Below are 20094 nucleotides of genomic sequence, written 5' to 3'. Positions count from 1 at the left end.
ACCTTCAGTAATTACATACTATGAAATCATACACATTCATAGGATTTCTGAGAATTTGTTTACATAAACATGAGATATCCTGGAACTTATTAACATATGTAAATGTCCAATCCGCATGCGCAGTCGTCTTCCATGGTGGTCTTCAGGTGATCTTTGGGGTCTTCAGATGAAGGCTCGTAGTCGTCTTCACTGTGTTCGCTGACTGACCTTTACTTCTGCGCAAACTCAGTTCTGGGATCACGTATACGATGTCCTTTGAGGTCGGTTTGTTCTGGTCTAATGGTCATTTTGCACCTTTCTTTCTTACTTTATGGTTTCACACATCTGCTCTCCCAAGGCCTAGCTGTCTAAAGGGGATTATTCAGGGGCTTCTTATCTTACAACTGTCCTAACTAATCACAAAGATTTACTTTTGTTTGGTTACATCTGTTGTGCAATGATTCTAACGACTTGAAGTGATAGCTTCTATCTATATTCGCAGGTATCAAGACCACCAACATCCACCGCGGGGTTGATACACGTAACCCACAGCGCGGTAGAGCTGCGTAGCGCATGAGAGACAGAGGTTACGTGCCTAGGAAGCCTTGTCTCGTAAGAGCTGAAAGACACTCACATTTCCTCTTAGGTAGAGGACAGCCGAGTGATTGGAGTTACAGAAGAGGAAGGGAGGAGAGAAGGAGAAAGAAGCGTCTGAACTGGTCAATTCTCCCAGCAGTGCCGAGAGCGAGAGCTGCGGTGAGTGCCAGGCCCTCCCTGCCGCTCCCCTGGCCCCCTCTCTTTTGCACACTGCTGTGATCCGTAGCGGTCTGCGAGTACAAGGTACGTCCGCGATGCGTGTCCGCGTTTTTCCGAAGGCGCTTGTAGCATGGACTTCAAAGTTAACGTCAAGAATGCGCCAGCTCTCCTTCCTTCTGTAGTTTTTCTAGGAACTATTTTAACGCAGATCCTAAAAGGAAAAGAAGGTCTGCGCTGGAGCGTGTTCTGCCTGTGCAAAGCCGACTTCCCTCCATTTATTTTGCCTTCCTGAAAGCGCAATCTTCTGTTTCTGTGCGCTTACTAGGAAATGATATCGGGAAAATAGTTGCGTCCTAAAAGAGGAAAGACGCCGTTTGTAAGAGTTCAGGCGTTCAGATGAAACAGGCTTTGTTTTCGTCATAAAAGCTGTGTGCTTTTTCAGTCAGTAAGTTTTGAAAATATCTTACAGTAGTACTTGAAAAGCTTACTGAGATACTAGCGTCTGTACTAAAAGCGATCCAGGTCCAAGGAGAGACGTGGACAAAAGAGGAGGAATCGGCGTCGCTTTCCCGGGAAGCGTTGCCAGCCTTGTAAGTAGCGACAGCGAGTCCTGACGTGGTTTCGGTGAGTTACTGCTTCGGCAGCGTCCTTTTTCCTTAACCTACAGCGTGTGGTTTCTTTCTTCAGTTGGAAAGAGATTTTCCAGAATGGAAATCTTTCTCATTCAAAGAAGTTGTGTTTTATGAACTCCCCATCAGAGTGGGGATCTTCAGAGATGATGCGCTTGGCAGTAGAAGTCAGCAGCAGCGAGACTTTCCGCTCTCTTAAAAAAAAAAAAAAAAAGAAAAAAACAAACAAACAAAAAAAACGCGTCAGTTTGCTTCCAAAGACCTGAGCACAGCACGTCTTCCGGAAGTTGATGGCATCGCTGGTTCTCAGTTGCAACAGCCGAGATGTCATCAACACGCGTTCCTCTGCGTGCTTCGGTGCAGCCAAAAGCGTTAGCAAATCTGCCGGTCCTTTTTGGTAGCCTTAGGCATTGCAGCCCCGGGGACTGGATTCCGCCCGCAAAGTAAAACTGTATGGGGGATCTCTTCTCTCACTGATTTTTCTACCCTAGATGTAACTTTAGGAAAAAAAAAAAAAAGTTAAAATTGTCTATGCAAACTGCCTTGCGTTGTTTCAACTGTAACTGCCAACTAGCTGTGGCGTAGAATTGCTTAGGTGTATTTAAGCCGTTAGGTATTTGTTCTAAACGTTGACCAGGAGAGGCAACTGAACGTTATGGGTTTTTTTCCCCCCCGCTCGTTTGACGGAGTGCTCTGAAGTACTTTTCTTTCTGTCTGGCTTTCAAGGGTGCGTTTCCCTGGCAGTTCAGTAGCATCTCTCTCGGGCAGCGCGGCTGGCCAGATGTCGCTCCTAATGACGTAAGGCGCAAAAAACCCCTGGTCAAATGATAACTGCGTATCTTGGAGACAGATAATCTGCTGGTATCGATTCACAGCTGTGCAAGTTAAATTAACGCAAAAGGAAAATCCAGCCCTTCTCCGGTGGAAGTATTTTTATTGGATGTCTGTAAGCACACGCACAGCTTTTTTAGTATGAAGCGAATTGCTGCGATTTGTCCTCTGGCTTTCCTTTTACCCTCGAAAGCGTTACGTTTCGCTTCCAGCTTTATCGACCGAGCCAGCAAGATGTGCAGCAGCAGTGCAAGGACTTGTACTCATTTCAGCTGGGTTAGAGTGAAATTTCTTCTTAGTAGCTGGTATAGTGCTGTGTTTTGGATTTAGGATGAGAATAATGCTGATAACACAGTGATGTCTTGTTTGTTGCTGAGTAGTGTTTATACTAGTCAAGGACTTTTCAGGTTCCCATGCTCTGCCAGGTGCACAAGAAGCTGGGAGGGAGCACGGCCAGGACAGCTGACCTTGAGTCAGAGGGACTGCGACCTGTGGATGAGTCAACGCGGGAGCAGGACACCCCGAAGCATCCGTGGATGTGGTAAGCCCATGCCAGAGCAGGTATGTCTCCAAGCATCTGTGGCCATGGTTATGTCTGTGCCGCAGCAGGTATACCTCTGAAGGGATTGTGGCTGAAGGAGAAGGCCACGCTGGAGAAAGTACCCCTCGAAGCACCGGTGGCTGTGGATGAGTCCGCGCTGCAGCAGGTACGCCTTGAAGCATTGGTGGCTGTGCATGAGCTCATGCTGGAGCACCTCAAGGCGTGTGGGCATGGGTAAGGCCATGTTGGAGTAGGTTTACTTCTGAAGAGAACGTGGCTGTGGGTAAGGCCATGCTGGAGCCAGTATATCTTGGAAAGCATTGTGGCCCGTGGAGAAGGCCACGCTGGAACAGGTGCACCTCTAAGTGACTGTGGAGAAGTCTGTGCCACAGCAGGTATACTCCTGGAGAGACTGGCTCGTAGGTCAGGCTCCACTTGAAGCGGGTAAACCCCTAAGGGACTGCAGCCCTTGGATAAGCCCAAGCCAGCGCAGGAACGGAGGGGGAGCACGGCAGAGCAGAGCCTGAGCGAGAGGTGCGTCACCGTCCCCTGGCAGGCTCCCCCCGCGGCGTGGGGCAGTCGCCGGCTTGCGGGACAGGGGCTGGGGGGGGCTGCAACCGTTTGGGGGGGCTGCCCCCATTTTATTTCTCTGGCGGAGCTCCCCTTTTTGGGGGCCATGTACGTATGTAAATGGCATTATTAAAGTAGTGAGCTGCCGGTCGGGGCTGTTTTCCTTGGTTTTGTGCCTTTTTTGGGGGGTGAATTAAAAGGGTGGGGTGGGGTGGAGGGGCCTGGGGGGTGATGATGTCATTTGGGGCACCCCAACGTCCCTGGGGGCGGGGGCGTGATGATGAAACAGAGGAGCAGGTGAGTGGGGGATGGAGGTGTCACAGGGAGGTTTCCCCCCAGAGAAGGGGGGGTCACAGCCCCAAAATGCCTGAAAATTCATTAAAAACATTAAAAACTGTAAGTACAGGTGCGAGGCATTGCAGTAGAGAAAAATCTCTCGCCTTTTTATATATATATATAAAAAAATAATATTCGCTTTTGTATATATATATATATATATATATTTATAAAAGGATTTCAAAATACAAACCTGTATCTGCTATATTATATAAAGGATTTTAGACTATTAAAAAATCTAAATGGAGATAGATAGGGTTTTAAAATAAAAAAGAACTTGTCTATATGTTAAGAAATAAAGGAGTTTAAAATGCAAAAAGAGATGATGGATATGAAGGAATTTAAAATAGAAAAAAGTCTGGATAGGTAGAGCTCTCTACGCTTACCGTGTGTCACCGAGTAAAAGGTTATATGGAAGTGTAAACAGATAACTAAGACTAAACAGACAGAATTGTAAGTAGATATCTAAGTCTAAAGAGAGAAGTCTAAGATACCAAAGTGTCAAAATATCCAAGTCTAAACAGCCAGCTCATCTAAATGGATGTTCTATAGAATACGAAGTGTAAATAGACACGGACGTGTAAGTAGAGATGATATCTAAGCCTAAATCTATGAAAGTGTAAATAGGCACGTATGTGTCAATAGATATAACATATCAGTGTAAACAGGTAATATGCATCAAAGGTATCTGTTGCCTGAATATGTGTATGTGTAACTAGCTACGTAAGTGTAAATGTCTATGCTACAGAAGGTTTATAAAATGCAAAGAAACCCTGTTTATAGAAAGGATTTAAAAACTCGACCTCCCCCTCGAATCTCTCTTGAAGGTATAAAAGCACTTCCCAAAGCTGTCCCTTCCCCCTTTTCCCATCCCGCTTTGGGGCCAGTTTCCCCCAAACGGGGACTTTCCCCTGCAGGGCCACACAATTTGGAGGGGGGGAGCAACACGGTTTGGGGCTCCCAGGAAAGCCGAATCCGCCTGGATTTGTGCAGCTGGAAAGCAAACGCTGCCCCCCCCCCCATGTTAATGCAGAAAACCAAAACCAAAAATGACCCATTGTTATGATGTGGAAAAGTGCCGGAAAACCCCAGAACTGAATATTTTGGAAAGCAGAAATCCCCAAGTTTTGTATGATGTCAAAGCAAAAAAAAAAAAAACAACCCACAAACAACCAAAACAAAAAACAACCAAAAACCAAACCAAACCCCACCAAAAAACACTGCTAATTTTGGCAAAAATTGCGGTGAAATGCTGGCAGTTTGAGGGGCATTGCTGGGGATTATCTGGAGTGGATTTTTTCTCTGGCGTGGATTCCTTCTCCGGAGCGGAATATCCGTTGCGGCTTATCCCAGGTGAGTTATCTGCTGTGGATTATGCCGGGCAGACCCCCTGGTGTAGGTCATCCCCACCCGTGTCCCCCCGTGCACCTTTCTACCCACACACAGCCGCTGTCCGTCCATGTCCGTCTCCGCCCCCCCGTCCTCCTCTGCCTGTCTCTGCGCCCTCCCAAGTGCTCTCCACCCAAATGTCCCCCCACACAAGGTTTTCCCCCCCGTGCGGGGTGTTTTTTGCCCCGTGACGTGCCCCCCGCGTCCCCTGCCCTCCAGTCTCGTGCCCCTGCTCCCCCCTCCCATAGCCCCTTTGCTTCTGGACCCCTGGGGCGCTGCCTGCACCCCCCCATCTGCCCATTGCCCCCACCCAAACTCCGACACCCCCCACCCGCTCCCTGTGTTGTCCGAAAAGCGGATCCTTTGCCCAGTGTGCAACGGCCCAATAACCACCCACTCAGGAGAAACATTGATCACTTATTTCAGGTCTGCGCAAAGCTGGGTGCTTGGCGATTTCCCACAAATCAGGCACACCCTCACACAAAACGGCAGTGTATTTGTCAGGTTACAAGATCGGTATAAACCTGCCTAAATTTACACTTATCGGCTGGTGATTAACATTTCATACACTATTGGTTTGCTGTACTTAAATTAGCCTCGCTTGCTGTGTAAATTAGCAGGCGTGCTCCTTTCAGGTGGGGGGGCAAGTCTTTTTGGTCCTGAATTGAGTCGGCAGTCACGATCTCCCCTCGCCACGTTTACCTTTCACCCACTTTCTGCAGTTTGATCAAACTTCACACTTCTCTGGCCACCGTCCAGTCTTTGGTGCCAAGATGCTCCCTTTTATCGGTCTGTGAGCTCTTCCTCAAGGCTGGAGCCGTTAGTTGTCCACAGTTTGTTACTTACACAAACACTTTCATCTCTTTGAGCTCCCTCCCAAATTCCGTTCCCAAGGCACAAGCGGTTAGGAGTTTTGCTAATTGGAAAATTACTGTTTCCGCAAGACACCACCTGCACCCTGCACCCATCCCACTCTCCCTGCCCCTGTGTTTTGGATTTGTGCTGGAAAGTGTTGATAACACACGCAGGGATGTTTTAGTCACCGAGCAGCACTTGCACAGAGTCAAGGCCCTTTCTGCTCCTCACCCTGCCCCGCCGGCGAGCAGGCGGGGGCACAGAAAGCTGGGAGGGGAGGGGGCTGGGACAGCGGACCCCAGCCGACCAAGGGGACATCCCGCACCGTGTGCGTCACGTCCAGCCATAAAATGAGGGGGGAGGCTGGCGGGGGGCTGCGGCTCAGGGACTGGCGGAGCATCAGTCGCTTGGTGGTGAGCAATTGTTTTCATTTGTATGGCTTGTCTGCATTGGCTTTTGTTTTTCTCTTAGATTTTTAGTTTTCCTCTTTTCTGTAATGGTGGATGTGGTTGTTGAACTGTTTTTATCTCAATCCATGAATTTTCTCACTTTTACCCTTCTGGTTCTGATCTTTTTTTTTTTTTTACTAAAATCTCTCCAGGGTCTGTTGACTCGCTGGTGTCACTCTCCCACCCCTGATGCCACGTGCAGATGAATCCAGCACTCCCGGGGGCTTACTCTGGGGGCAAAAAAGCTGAGGCGAGGCAAAGGTATTGACCAGGTTCCCTGTGCTGCGTCCCCCGGCTGGGTGCTGGGGTGGGGGGTGCGGAGAGAAAGGGCCAGCAGCCGCTGCAAGCTGTCAAGCGCAGAGGACTGAAATGCTCGAGCCGCTTGGGTGCTTTTTGGTGGCGAGGCGATGGCTGTGGCTGCGTGGGCTGTGAGCGGGAGCAGGGGCAGAGAAGGGCGAGGCTTGTGACACCCCCCCCCCCCGTAAGGCGGCGGCGGCGGCGGCTGCGGGCGGCCCCAGGCGGGCCGGGGGGCGAGTCCTTTCTCCCCGCGGGGAGCGGTCGGAGCGCCGGGCTTGGTGTGGTGCTGCCGCCTGGCGGCCAAAAGCGGGTACTGCAGGGCGGGAGCCGCGCAGGGGCCGTGGCGTCCTCGTGGTCGCCGGTGCCGGTGGCCGGTAACGGGCATGCGACAGCGCGGTGCCCGCGGGGTGCTGCCGCCGCAGCCGTTGCTGCCTCCCGGTAAGGAAGCGCCGCTCTCGCCGCACGGGAGGCGCTTGCCGCTGCTAGCACCGCCGCGTCCGCCTCCGCTGCAGCCCCGCCCCGCCGAACGCCCCCGTCCTGGTGTGGAGCGGCCCCGCCCCTAGCGACGGGCCCCGCCCCTGGATGCCCCCGGGCAGGGGAAGGGCACCACCCCTAGCGACAGGCCCCGCCCCTGGAGACCACGCCTGCGCACTGTGTTGGGGTGGAGCTTAGCCGCGGGGGGCGGAGCCTAGCGGTGATAAGGCGGAGCTTTGTCGTGTGAGGGCGGAGCTTCACCGGCGCATGCGTGCTCTCTCGGGGGCGGAGCCTTGCCGAGGGGGGGCGGTGCTTTGCTCTGAAGGGCGGAGCTTTGCCGCGGGTGGGCGGAGATTGACATGTGAGGGCGGAGCTTAACCGGCTGCCTTGGGGCGGAGCTTTGCCGTGGGGGCGGAGCTTTGATGTGAAAGGCGGAGCTTTGCCGCGCATGCAGGCTGCCTCGGGGGCGGAGCTTTGCCGCGGGGGGGCGGAGCCTTGCCAGGTGAGGGCAGAGCTTTGCCGGGTGAGGGCGGAGCTTTGCTGTGTGAGGGCGGAGCTTCATCGGCACATGCGCGATGAGTTGGGGACGGAGCTTTGCTGCGGGGGGGCGGAGCTTTGCCATGGGAGGGTGGAGCTTTGCCGAGGGGGCGGAGCTTCACCGGCGCATGTGTGCTGTTTGCAGGGCAGAGCTTTGCTGCAGGGGGCGGGGTTTGCCGCTGGGAGGGCGGAGCTTCGCCAGCGCATGCGAGGTGCATCGGGGGCGGGCATCGCGCCGTGGGTGGAGCTTCCCCCCGCGGAGGGGCCAGCGGGAGCCCGGGGCGGAGTGGAGCGGTCGTTGGGCTGTGACTGCACAGAGCACACAAAAGCTTAAAAAACCAAACCCCCCCCGACAAAAAAATAACTCGTCCAAACCACCAAAATGGCCGACACAGTCCTCCCGGATCACAGAGAAGGTCGTCCAGACCATAGAGATGAGACAGAAAGTCGTCCCAGATTCGAAAGACTGTCCTTCAGACCATCGAGATGCAAGCGGAAGTCCTCCCGGAGTATAGGGCGGCTCCGCAGACCATGGAGATGACACCGAAAGTCCACCCCGACCATCGAGAAGGTCCTCCAGACCATAGAGAGGAGACAGAAAGTCATCCCAGATTCGAAAGACTGTCCTTCAGACCATCGAGATGCAAGCGGAAGTCCTCCCGCAGTATAGGGCGGCTCCGCAGACCATGGAGATGACACTGAAAGTCCACCCAGACCATCGAGAAGGTCCTCCAGACCATAGAGAGGAGACAGAAAGTCCTCCCAGATTCGAAAGACTGTCCTTCAGACCATCGAGATGCAACCAGAAGTCTTCCCAAAGTATAGAGCAGCTCCGCAGACGATAGAGATGACACCGAAAGTCCACCCAGACCATCGAGAAGGCCCTCCAGAGCCCAGAGGTGAAACGAGAAGTCCCCTGGATGATACAGAAGGTCGTCCAGCCCACAGAGATTAAACTGGAATTCCTCCCAGACCATGCGCGGTGCGTCGTGGGTGGGCATCGCGCGATGGGCACAGCTTCCCCCCGCGGAGGGGCCAGCAGGAGCCCGGGGCGGAGTGGAGCGGTCGTTGGGCTGCGGCTGCAGGCAGGGAGGAGGTGAGCGGGGAAGCCCCGAGGAGGGCGGCGGTGCCGTGTGGGAGCCGGGCGGGCCGGCGAGAGGCACGGAGCGGGGAGGGTGCGGTGCCGTGTGGGAGCCGGGCGGGCGGGGCTTCCCGGAGCCGGGCGAGGGGGGGGCGCGCCGGGTCGGGGCCGGTGGCGAGGTGAGCCCGGAGTCGGGCGGGGGCCGCGCCGGTCCGGAGCCGGGCGGTGGGGGGGGCGCCACGCCGAGCCGCGCCGCTCTGGGGCCGGGCGCCGGGGGGCCGCCGCGCCGAGCTGAGCCGCACTGGTTCGATGCTGGGCGGGCGCCGCGCCGGTGCGGGCCGGGCGGCGGAGAGGCGCCGCACCGCGCCGGTCCGGGGCCGGGCGGCGGGGGGCGGCGCGCGGAGCCGCGCCGGTCCGGGGCCGGGCGGCGGCGGGGCGGCGCGCCGAGCCGCGCCGGTCCGGGGCCGGGCGGCGGGGGGCGGCGCGCCGAGCCGCGCCGCTCCGGGGCCGGGCGGCGGGGGAGCGCCGCGCCGAGCCGCGCCGCTCCGGGGCCGGGCGGCGGGGGAGCGCCGCGCCGAGCCGCGCCGGTCCGGGGCCGGGCGGCGGGGGGGCGCCGCGCCGAACTGAGCCGCACTGATTCGATGCTGGGCGGGCGCCGCGCCGGTGCGGGCCGGGCGGCGGAGAGGCGCCGCACCGAGCCGCGCTGGGGCTGGGCGGCGGGGGAGCGCTGGGCGGGGGCGGTCAGCCGGAGGTGTTGGCGGGGGCTGCCCGGAGCCGCGCTGGGGGCTCGGCGGGGCTTCCACGTGCGGCGGCGGCGGGGGGAACGGTGTCCCCGCAGGGTCCCAAAGCACGGAGGGCTGCGTCTCGCGGCATCCGGGGCTTTTGGTTGGCCACGTTGGTTCCCCGGGGCATGCCGGGAGGTGTAGTTTCTAGGGCCGTGGCTGCCGGACAAACCGCTTCCTTTTTTGCCTCCTCCTTTCCCAGCGTCACCTTCTGCGTCCCGGGAAGAAAATCCCGCGTGGGTGATTCCGCTCGGCGCTCAGGTAATCGCGTGTCTGGGGCTGCGGGAGCGGGGAGAAACCCTTGCCGGGTCAAAGACGCTCCAGGGGCGCCACATCAAAGCCAGAGGAAAGGCAAAGCTGCTGCCCGTGCAGAAAAGCCGATGACAAATTGCAGCTAAGAGAGCGCGCCGCGTTCCTGCAGTGCTCCCTTGGCAGTTTCGGCTGTTTGCCTTCCGGGCAAAAGAACAGACTTTCCTCTAGGAGAAATGAAGAGCTGCCTGTTCCCTTCTTTAGGGTCCGGTGTTTCTCTTCTGGTCGGTCGTGCTACTTTGATGGGCGAGCTGGAAATAGCCTGTTGTTTTGACACGCAGAACTGAATTGTTAGTAACATGCGGTGTCAGTAGAGTTCATTTTGGAGCACCTAGGTGCCAGTGGAAACGTAAGGAATGAAACACGATGGAAACCGATATTTAAACTTTAGTTTTCCTTGGTTTTTCTTTGCCATCAGAGCGCTGATGGCACGGTGGCCTGTGGCTCAGTGCACGTTCTGTTCTGTGGAGCCTTCGGTCTAGGACTTTGAAGTAACAAAGTTTGTCCTTCCAGAAAAGGGCTAGTCGCTCCTAGGATTGAGGTGTGGGCTTGGAGAGTCTCTTAAGCATGTGCCTAGAATTAAAGCCGAATTTCACTTCATGTTGCTGCTGTTTGTCTTCACTTTCATTCCTTTCGCCACGGCTCCATCGTGAGCGGGAGCTCTGAATCATCCCTTTTTTTCAGTCTCGCACACGTTTTTTTACCCAAGGAGGTGCTACGTTTAGAAGTTAATGAGTTTTCTCACAAACGCGTCGGTCGATGCAATTGCGTTGTGATTGTTAAAACCCCCAAAATAACACCGGTCTTACAGATCTGGCCTATTTCTTCTGAACACGGGTTCGTCGCGTGCAAATCGGGATACAGATCGTCTGCGCTTCCTGCTCTGTGGAGGACACTGTGCTGAGACAGGGGTGAGCTCCCAAAGGAAAAAAAATACAAGGTCATGGGGTTTTTTTGTTTGTATTTGGGGGCGGGGGGGTGGATTTAAAAGAAAAAAAAGAAAAAAAAAAAGAGTGGAATGTTGACTGGTGGCAGCCTGCAGAGCTCTTTTGCTGCCCGGCCTCTCCTTTTCCTCTCTTGAAGTCCTCTTTCGTGGCTGTAATTGTCGTTTGGAGAAGTTCGGAAGAGCAGTTCAGGGACTTGCCTGGGCCCGTGTGCTAGTAATACCAGGAAGGGAAACGCTTGAACCGGTAGCAAAGAAGTTGGCTCCAAGTAGAGGTTCTGAAGGAAGAACAACGATAACAGGAAGCAAATAGCAAGTTACCAAAAAATGGGCGCGTGTCAAACGCCTCCGAGTTTTATTGCCGCATGTTGTTTGGCAATATGTTCCAAACGGCTATTTTTTCCTTCGCTCGGCTGTAGCCTTCGCAAGACTTCACAAAAACGGGCAGCTTGGGACTCCTACCCAGCTTTATGCTACAGGTTTTTTTTCCTCTCTCAGCAGAGTGTCAGCTGCCGCCGTTTCACCGTGGTCGCCCTTTCTTCTGCCGTGAAAGCGCAAGACGGACGGAAAGGCTGTGTAGCGGTCTGCGAGTACAAGGTACGTCCGCGATGCGCGTCCGCGTTTTTCCGAAGGCGCTTGTAGCATGGACTTCAAAGTTAACGTCAAGAATGCGCCAGCTCTCCTTCCTTCTGTAGTTTTTCTAGGAACTATTTTAACGCAGATCCTGAAAGGAAAAGAAGGTCTGCGCTGGAGCGTGTTCTGCCTGTGCAAAGCCGACTTCCCTCCGTTTATTTTGCCTTCCTGAAAGCGCAATCTTCTGTTTCTGTGCGCTTACTAGGAAATGATATCGGGAAAATAGTTGCGTCCTAAAAGAGGAAAGACGCCGTTTGTAAGAGTTCAGGCGTTCAGAAGAAACAGGCTTTGTTTTCGTCATAAAAGCTGTGTGCTTTTTCAGTCAGTAAGTTTTGAAAATATCTTAGAGTAGTACTTGAAAAGCTTACTGAGATACTAGCGTCCATACTAAAAGCGATCCAGGTCCAAGGAGAGACGTGGACAAAAGAGGAGGAATCGGCCTCGAAAATTTGTGTGTGTGATTAAAAACGTTCAAAACTGTAAATACGGGTGTGAGGCATTGCAGTAGAGAAACATCTCTCGCCTTTATATATATATATATATATATATATATATATATATATATATATATAAATAATATTCATATGTATATATACAAAATTCATATATATATATATAAAAAGAAGGATTTCCAAATACAAACCTATATCTGCTGTATTATATAAATGATTCAAAAATAATTTTCTGTCTTCTTCCGTTTTTTCCGTCTCCGTTTTAGTTCACTGATGCGGGTTTTTAAATCACTTCCTGATGTTCTTAATCGCCGCTTCCTTTAAGCACTCTCCTGTCTCCTGTTGTCCTCTTTGCTGCCTTTATTCCCCTGTATTTATGTTTTAATTCTTTCTTGTCTTTCCTTAGGGCCCTCGTTTTTTGAATTTTCCTTCTCCGTCCCTTTAGTTCGCTGTCCTGTTTTTTAATTTTCCCATTTATTTCCCTAATCCCTGTTGCTTTTTCAGTGTTCTATGTTGACTTTTCCCCTTGGGGTTTAGTTGGGTTTAATTGTTTCTTCTCTTCCCTTAGTGCCCTCGCTTTCTAAATTTTCCTTCTCCGACGGAGCTCCCTGTCGCTATTGATTAAGTTTTTCCTTATTTCCTCCATCGCCCTTGCTGTTCAAAGCCTCCTGCTTTCGGCTGGCAGAGAGTTAAGGTTCTTCCTAGTAGCTGGCACAGTGCTGCGGTTTGGATTTAGGATGAGAACAATGTTGGTAACGCACTGACGTTTTTGTTTGTCGCTAAGTAGCGCTTACACCGCTCAAGGACCTTTCAGCTTCCCGTGCTCTGCCCAGTGCGCCAGAAGCTGGGAAGCGCCACAGCCAGCTCAGCTGACCCGCACCGGCCGAAGCGCTGTTCCCTCCCGTGTGACGTCACGCTCGGTAGGGAAACGGGGGGTCGTTGGCCAGGAGTCAGCGATCGCTGCTCGGGGACGTGCTTGGCATCGGTCGGCGAGTGGTGAGCACCTGTAGAGTGAATCGCTTGCTTTGTATACTGTTATTGGTTTATTATTATTATTACTACTAGTACTATTACTACTATTCTGTTGTCTTTTCCTTCAATTGTTAAACTGTTCTTACTTTAACCCACGAGTGTTCTGACTTCCACCCTTCCAATTTTCTCCCCCGTAGCGGCTGTGTGGTGCTTAGCTGCTGGCTGGGGTTAAACCACGACAAAAGCTTCTGTCTACTTGTATTCCGTTTGCCGTTTCCCTTTTTTAATTCTTCCTTGTCTCTATTAGTACCTTTGCTTTTTCAATTTTCTTCCTACGTCTCTCTTTTAGTTCACTGTCCCCGGTTTTCATTTTTTTCTCTTTGTTGCCCTAATTCCCGTCATTATTGAAGTTTTTTGCTTTTATCCCGTTCCCTGTCTTTAGTTTTCAAGGAGTTGTTCTCTTTCCTTAGGGTCCTCCCTTTTAACAGCCTCGGAGGGGGCGTAGCTTCCCACTGAGGAGCGGCTGGAGGAGGCGAGGTGGTTGTCAGCTGGGTCGTCATTTAATAGTAAAGTATGAAATGGCATGTTGGTTAATCATTTCCCGTTTGGTTTTGTGGGAGCTGTGCTGGCTGCCTTGAGAATCGGCTGAGAAGTTGAGGTGAGCTGGGTGGTAGAGGGGAGGCACACGGGGCTGGCTATTTCACCCGAGCGCCACAGGATGCCAGGAGACACAAAGTTCCCAGGTGCACCGAGCGACAGCCGCAGCATCTTTCTTTAGAACAGGCGTGGAGCAGGGGAGCAGAGCGGTGCGGTGCTTTTGAGGAGGAGGGTGTCGCAGAAGCGGCTGGCAGTAACCAGACCGATGCTGAATACCAGCACTGTGTTTTAGTTTGTTAGTGTGCTGTGGGTTTTTGGGTTGGGAGGTTTTGGGTTTTTTTGTTTTTGTTTTTTTGGGTTTTTTTGAGATGATGAAGAGGAACTGAGTGAGTGCCGGAATGTTCTAGTTAGGTGTGTGGTGGTTTTCTTTTTTTCTTTTTTGAGGGTGGATTCAGATCTCTGGCCCTCTGAAAGCTCAGTTGCGGGGTCAGGGCTGAGGAGGTATCAAGGATAGGAATTGCAGGGAGGGGTTATAAAGTTGGTGTCGGGGAGAGGCCTGTCCAGGAGCAGTCTCCTTTGGGAAGGGAAAAGGACCGGGTTACTGTTCTTAGCACGCTGCTGACGTTGGCTGGGCAGGGCGGTTCCATCCTGTGTCTGTGTGTTCTGCTTTTGCGTAGTCTGTCTTCTGTGTCTCGTACCCTGGCTTTCTCGGGTCTTGATGTTTCCGTAGCTCTTGGTGATCATGGGGCCCCTCGGTAAGCCTCCCGAGGGTCTCGAACGCGTCGCCTCATCGGCATGGCGTTTCTTGAGCCCTGCTTATCTTGCCGTCGTAGCTTAAAGCACGGACGTGTCCGGGAAGCGTCGCGTTACAGATGTTTCTGAGGGATCGTCTGTTGTGTGCTTTTTCAGTCAATAAGTTTTGAAAATATCTTACAGTAGTACTTGAAAAGCTTACTGAGATACTAGCGTCCGTACTAAAAGCGATCCAGGTCCAAGGAGAGACGTGGACAAAAGAGGAGGAATCGGCGTCGCTTTCCCGGGAAGCATTGCCAGCCTTGTAAGTAGCGACAGCGAGTCCTGACGTGGTTTCGGTGAGTTACTGCTTCGGCAGCGTCCTTTTTCCTTAACCTACAGCGTGTGGTTTCTTTCTTCAGTTGGAAAGAGATTTTCCAGAATGGAAATCTTTCTCATTCAAAGAAGTTGTGTTTTATGAACTCCCCATCAGAGTGGGGATCTTCAGAGATGATGCGCTTGGCAGTAGAAGTCAGCAGCAGCGAGACTTTCCGCTCTCTTAAAAAAAAAAAAAAAAAAGAAAAAAACAAACAAACAAAAAAAACGCGTCAGTTTGCTTCTAAAGACCTGAGCACAGCACGTCTTCCGGAAGTTGATGGCATCGCTGGTTCTCAGTTGCAACAGCCGAGATGTCATCAACACGCGTTCCTCTGCGTGCTTCGGTGCAGCCAAAAGCGTTAGCAAATCTGCCAGTCCTTTTTGGTAGCCTTAGGCATTGCAGCCCCGGGGATTGGATTCCGCCCGCAAAGTAAAACCGTATGGGGGATCTCTTCTCTCACTGATTTTTCTACCCTAGATGTAACTTTAGGAAAAAAAAAAAAAAGTTAAAATTGTCTATGCAAACTGCCTTGCGTTGTTTCAACTGTAACTGCCAACTAGCTGTGGCGTAGAATTGCTTAGGTGTATTTAAGCCGTTAGGTATTTGTTCTAAACGTTGACCAGGAGAGGCAACTGAACGTTATGGGTTTTTTTCCCCCCCGCTCGTTTGACGGAGTGCTCTGAAGTACTTTTCTTTCTGTCTGGCTTTCAAGGATGCGTTTCCCTGGCAGTTCAGTAGCATCTCTCTCGGGCAGCGCGGCTGGCCAGATGTCACTCCTAATGACGTAAGGCGCAAAAAACCCCTGGTCAAATGATAACTGCGTATCTTGGAGACAGATAATCTGCTGGTATCGATTCACAGCTGTGCAAGTTAAATTAATGCAAAAGGAAAATCCAGCCCTTCTCCGGTGGAAGTATTTTTATTGGATGTCTGTAAGCACACGCACAGCTTTTTTAGTATGAAGCGAATTGCTGCGATTTGTCCTCTGGTTTTCCTTTTACCCTCGAAAGCGTTACGCTTCGCTTCCAGCTTTATCGACCGAGCCAGCAAGATGCGCAGGAGCGCGAGGGCCGTAGCTGTTGCGGCGGATCTGTAAGCGTAGATTCTGATTGCGGTACGCCCTTGTCCTGCAGCCTCGCAGGGTTGTCTCCCTGCAGCCGTGCCGTAAGGAAGGGGTGAGACGTTTTCCAGCGCCGGCAAGAGCGCGTACTTTTACGCGCAGAACGTGTTCGGAATCGTACCGGTTAGTCTTAATGCTGATTGGAAGCGTTCAGGTCGCTCTAGCTTTTAAAGGACGTCTTGTGTTTTGAGCTGACCTGCTTACCTCGAATCCTCCTTGAGCTCAACTGCTCTCCCCTCCCTTGCTCTGACTGAATTCCTCTACTCGCTGCTGTGCTATTTTTTTCACATGCGGAAATATCGCTTGGGATTTTTGTTTTTCAGGTGTCTCGTTGCAAGCGTCTCGTGATGCTCGCTAGGTCCCCCCCGGCCCAGGTTGGCCTGCCGGTCGTGAAGCGTCCCGAGGGTAAGGGGCCGGCCCCGTGCCTGGAGGCTCCTGGCTCTGTCTCCGGCGGGTGCCCCGCGGGTGCGTCAGCGAGGGCTGTCTGGTGGGGAGAGTGCCAGGCCAAGAGGGAGCGGGGAGGTTCGCTGCCCCGGGGAGCCCGTCCCAGCGCGGGAACGGAGGGGGAGCACGGCAGAGCAGAGCCTGAGCGAGAGGTGCGTCACCGTCCCCTGGCAGGCTCCCCCCGCGGCGTGGGGCAGCCGCCGGCTTGCGGGACAGGGGCTGGGGGGGGCTGCCCCCATTTTATTTCTCTGGCGGAGCTCCCCTTTTCGGGGGGGCGCCTACATATGTAAATGGCATTATTAAAGTAGCGAGTTGCCGGTCGGGGCTGTTTTCCTTGTTTTGTGCCTTTTTTGGGGGGGTGATGAAAAAGTGTTGGAGGGGCCTGGGGGGTGATGATGTCATTTGGGGCACCCCAACGTCCCTGGGGGCGGGGGCGTGATGATGAAACAGAGGAGCAGGTGAGTGGGGGATGAAGGTGTCACGGGGAGGTTTCCCCCCAGAGGAGGGGGGGTCACAGCCCCAAAATGCCTGAAAACTCGTGTGTGTGTGTGATTAAAAATGTTAAAAACTGGAAATACGGGTGCGAGGCATTGCAGTAGAGGAAAATCTCTCGCCTTTACATATATATATATTGAAAAATAATATTCATTTCTAGAGAGAGAAAAGGATTTCAAAATACAAACCTGTACCTGCGATGTTATAGAAATTATTTAAAAATCTAAATGGAGATAGATAGGGTTTTAAAATAAAAAAGAACTTGTCTATATGTGAAGAAATAAAGGAGTTTAAAACGCAAAAAGAGATGATGTAGATGAAGGAATTTAAAACAGAAGAAAGTCTGGATAGGTAGAGGTATCTACGCTTACCGTGTGTCACCGAGTAAGCCAAAGTAGGTCGTCTGTGTAATCGAAGTAAAGGTTCTATGGAAGTGTAAACAGATAACTAAGTCTAAATAGACAGAATTGTAAGTAGATACCGAAGTCTAAGATACCAAAGTGTCAAAATATCCAAGTCCAAGAGCAAACTATCCAAGAGCAACACGGTTTGGGGCTCCCAGGAAAGCCGAATCCGCCTGGATTTGTGCAGCTGGAAAGCAAGCGCGCGCGTACACACCCACCCCCCCCACCCCCCCCCCTACATTTTAACGCAGAAAACCAAAAATGACCCATTGTTATGATGTGGAAAAGCGCCGGAAAACCCCAGAACTGAATAGTTTTGAAAAGCAGAAACCCCCAAGTTTTGTATGATGTAAAAGAAAAAACAAAACAGAACAACAACAACAAAAAATCAAACCAAAAAAACCAAAAAAAAAAACCCAAACGCAAAACCCGCACCAATTTGGGCCAAATTTGGGGTGAACCGCTGGCAGTTTGAGGGGCATTGCTGGGGATTATCTGGCGTGGATTCCTTCTCCGGAGCGGAATATCCGTTGCGGCTTATCCCAGGTGAGTTATCTGCTGTGGATTATGCCGGGCGGACCCCCTGGTGTAGGTCATCCCCACCCGTGTCCCCCCGTGCACCTTTCTACCCACACACAGCCGCCGTCCGTCCGTGTCCGTCTCCGCCCCCCCGTCCTCCTCTGCCTGTCTCTGCGCCCTCCCAAGTGCTCTCCACCCAAACGTCCCCCCACACAAGGTTTTTCCCCCCGTGTGGGTTTTTTTTTTTGCCCCGTGACGTGCCCCCCGCGTCCCCTGCCCTCCAGTCTCGTTCCCCCGCTCCCCTGCTCCCCCCTCCCATAGCTCCTTTGCTTCTGGACCCCCAGCTCCGCACGGGACACGGGCAGCCTGGGGAGCTTTGCCCCGAGCCATTCCTTTCCCCTCTGGGCAGCAGTGGTTCTGCCGCTGCTACAGGCAGGCGCTTTCTGGACGGGCGAGGGGCTGGGACGACCGGAGGCTGCTGGACGCTCCAGTCCGACTGAGACGCTGTTCCCGGGGGACCTGGCGCAGGGAAAGGCGAGGGACTCTCCGCGCTGCCGGTGACTCTTCAGAAGGGAACCGCGCTCTGGTTTTAGCGGCAGAAGGTGTCGGTCAGGCAGCCGCGTAGCACCGTGCTGAGCGATGTGGCAGGCGCCTGGCTTGGTGGAGTCCAGGCGTGTTTCTCGCCTCGCAGTCTCGATGCCCAAACAAGCAGGGGGTTCAGGTTCCCAAAGCCTTTGGGCGTGGGAGCAAGATGACAGCTCGGTCTCTAGCAGCACAGGATTTCAGCCGTGTTGCTTGCTGCAAATGGCTTGCAGGTCAGGAGATGTTGAGAGGGGTCTGAAATGAAGAAACGGAGCGTGGAAGTGATTGTTTTAAGGCGGCAAATGAGGCAGCCGAAGGAGGCGAGCGGCTCAGCTGCCCCCTCGGCGGACCGGCCCCTCCAGCCTCCCGAGTCTCGCGCGCTGCAGGCGGCCAAGCGCGGGCGCCGCGCGTGCTGGCGGGAGCGGCAGGGAGCGCGGAGCTGCGCTGCCGTCCAGAGCAGCGAGGGAACTGGCAGGGCTCTACGGCCGTCTGGTGCGGCCAGCTGAGGGGCCGCCGTGCCTCTTTGCTTTGCCTGTTTCACGTCTCATTCCTTTGCACGCCGCAGGGCAGGGCGGTAAGTAACATGGCGCAGCGTCTTATTTAAGCGGCAAGCCCTGCGCGGGAAGCCCGGTGCGTGTGCAGGATGAGCAGAGGGCACCGCAGCAGAGCCCGAGGGGCGCCAGCGTACCGCTCGCTCGCAGATCGCAGGTGCTTGGCGTGCAAAATGCAGACGGCAGCGCTGCCGCCGCCCGTGGGCAATCGCTGCGCGCTGGGTGCTCGCTGTTGCCGCCGACGCCGTCTTCTTCGCTGTTACCACAGCGTGGTGGCATGCTGGGCACGATTGGCGGTGGTGGGTAAGGGCCAGGAGCACCAGGGAGGTGAGCGAGCTCCTTTGAGTGTGCAGGGTTGTCTCCTGCCTGCTGGCTGCCCGGGGGTGGTGGGACAGGAAGCTTCAACCTGCCCGCTGCGGCAGGCTCTTGGTCTGCTGGAAGCGAGCTGGGCCAGGGCAGCCCCAGGGAGTTACCTAAAAGCTGATAGAAGGGAAGAGGGGAAGGAGGCGGATATCCCCTAGGCGCAGAGGCAGGGCACCTCCCCAACTCACCAGAGCTCCCCCTGAGCCTCTCCTGGCTCCGCTCACCCCGTGCAGCTGCCCCCTGCTCCAGCACCTCCCCTGAAGCCTGTCCCATAGCACCAGATCGCCCCCAAGCCCTGTTGTGAAGACCACAAGCTGGCTCTCAAGTGGGCTGGATTCTCCCTTAATGCGGGTGCCGTTACCAGCAGTGCGGGGAAGGAGCAGTGTCTCCAGAAGCCTCTGCAGAAGGAAGGGCTTAGGCCAGGGGTGATCTACGGTAATAACGGTCGCCGCTTCTTCTTTCCCTGTGCTAGAGGCCATGCTGAGGACGCGGTTGTCCATTCCTCCCGTGGGGATGCTGCTGACAGCACCTGCCTCAGGCTTGCGTGGGTTGTCTCTGCCTGACCTCACTCTCTTTGCGGTGCGGGGGTGAAAAGGGACAGGCGGGGCGCTTACTGGCTGTGGACAGGAGCTGCCACGGCTGAAGCCGGAGAGGCTGGAGAAAGGTAAAGAAGAAGAAACGGAAGGCCATCTGGCTGACCACTGCCTCCCACTGCAGGCAAGAGAGAGCCTGCCCCTCTGGGTGGGAAGGGATCCCTCTTTGTAGTGCACTGCAGGCCAGACAGCCGATGTGCACCACAGGGCCTGTATGCATAACCCAAAGTGTGGTACAGCCGCGTAGTGCACGAGCAAGCGAGGCTACATGTCTAGGAAACCTTGTCTCATAAGAGCTGTAAGATATCCACGTATCCTCTTAGGTGGAGGACAGCCGAGTGACTGGAGTTACAGAAGAGGAAGGGAGGAGAGAAGGAGGAAGAAGCATCTCAACTGGCCAGTTCTCCCAGCAGCACCGAGAGCGAGAGCTGTGGTGAGTCCCGGGCCCTTGGGGACCTGTCACCCCTTGTCTGTGCCCCGGTCCCTCCCTGCCCCTTCCC

The 20094-nt window shown here is 53.9% G+C and overlaps 1 protein-coding gene across 34 annotated transcripts in view; it reads left to right on the top strand.

The window, feature by feature from the left end:
- The first annotated feature begins 5622 nt into the window (after positions 1-5622).
- LOC148056371 (uncharacterized) overlaps positions 5623-20094 on the top strand; it is a 35346-nt gene continuing 20874 nt past the window's right edge. For 11 of the 34 annotated variants that reach the window (XR_015703179.1, XR_015703175.1, XR_015703173.1 and 8 more), the window contains exons 1-7: positions 5623-8739; positions 10627-10726; positions 11257-11355; positions 12631-12839; positions 13286-16048; positions 19474-19665; positions 19918-20027. Coding sequence is in view for 8 of the 34 variants with exons in the window: in XM_087750639.1 (XP_087606765.1) it covers positions 8564-8739; positions 10627-10726; positions 11257-11355; positions 12631-12839; positions 13286-13331 (630 nt within the window). In the remaining 26 variants the exon portion in view is untranslated. Of the gene's footprint in view, positions 8740-9708; positions 9768-10626; positions 10756-11256; positions 11356-12630; positions 16409-19473; positions 19666-19917; positions 20028-20094 lie in introns of those variants that run through there. The other 23 variants (XR_015703185.1, XR_015703184.1, XR_015703186.1 and 20 more) reach the window with 14 other exon arrangements.

Source organism: Nipponia nippon, unplaced genomic scaffold (genome assembly GCF_047370975.1).
Source record: "Nipponia nippon isolate SJK-2023a ecotype South Korea unplaced genomic scaffold, ASM4737097v1 scaffold_14, whole genome shotgun sequence".
NCBI classification, from domain to species: domain Eukaryota; kingdom Metazoa; phylum Chordata; class Aves; order Pelecaniformes; family Threskiornithidae; genus Nipponia; species Nipponia nippon.
The sequence above is the reverse complement of the archived record's forward strand: the minus strand, read 5'-3'. Positions and strand labels throughout refer to the sequence as shown.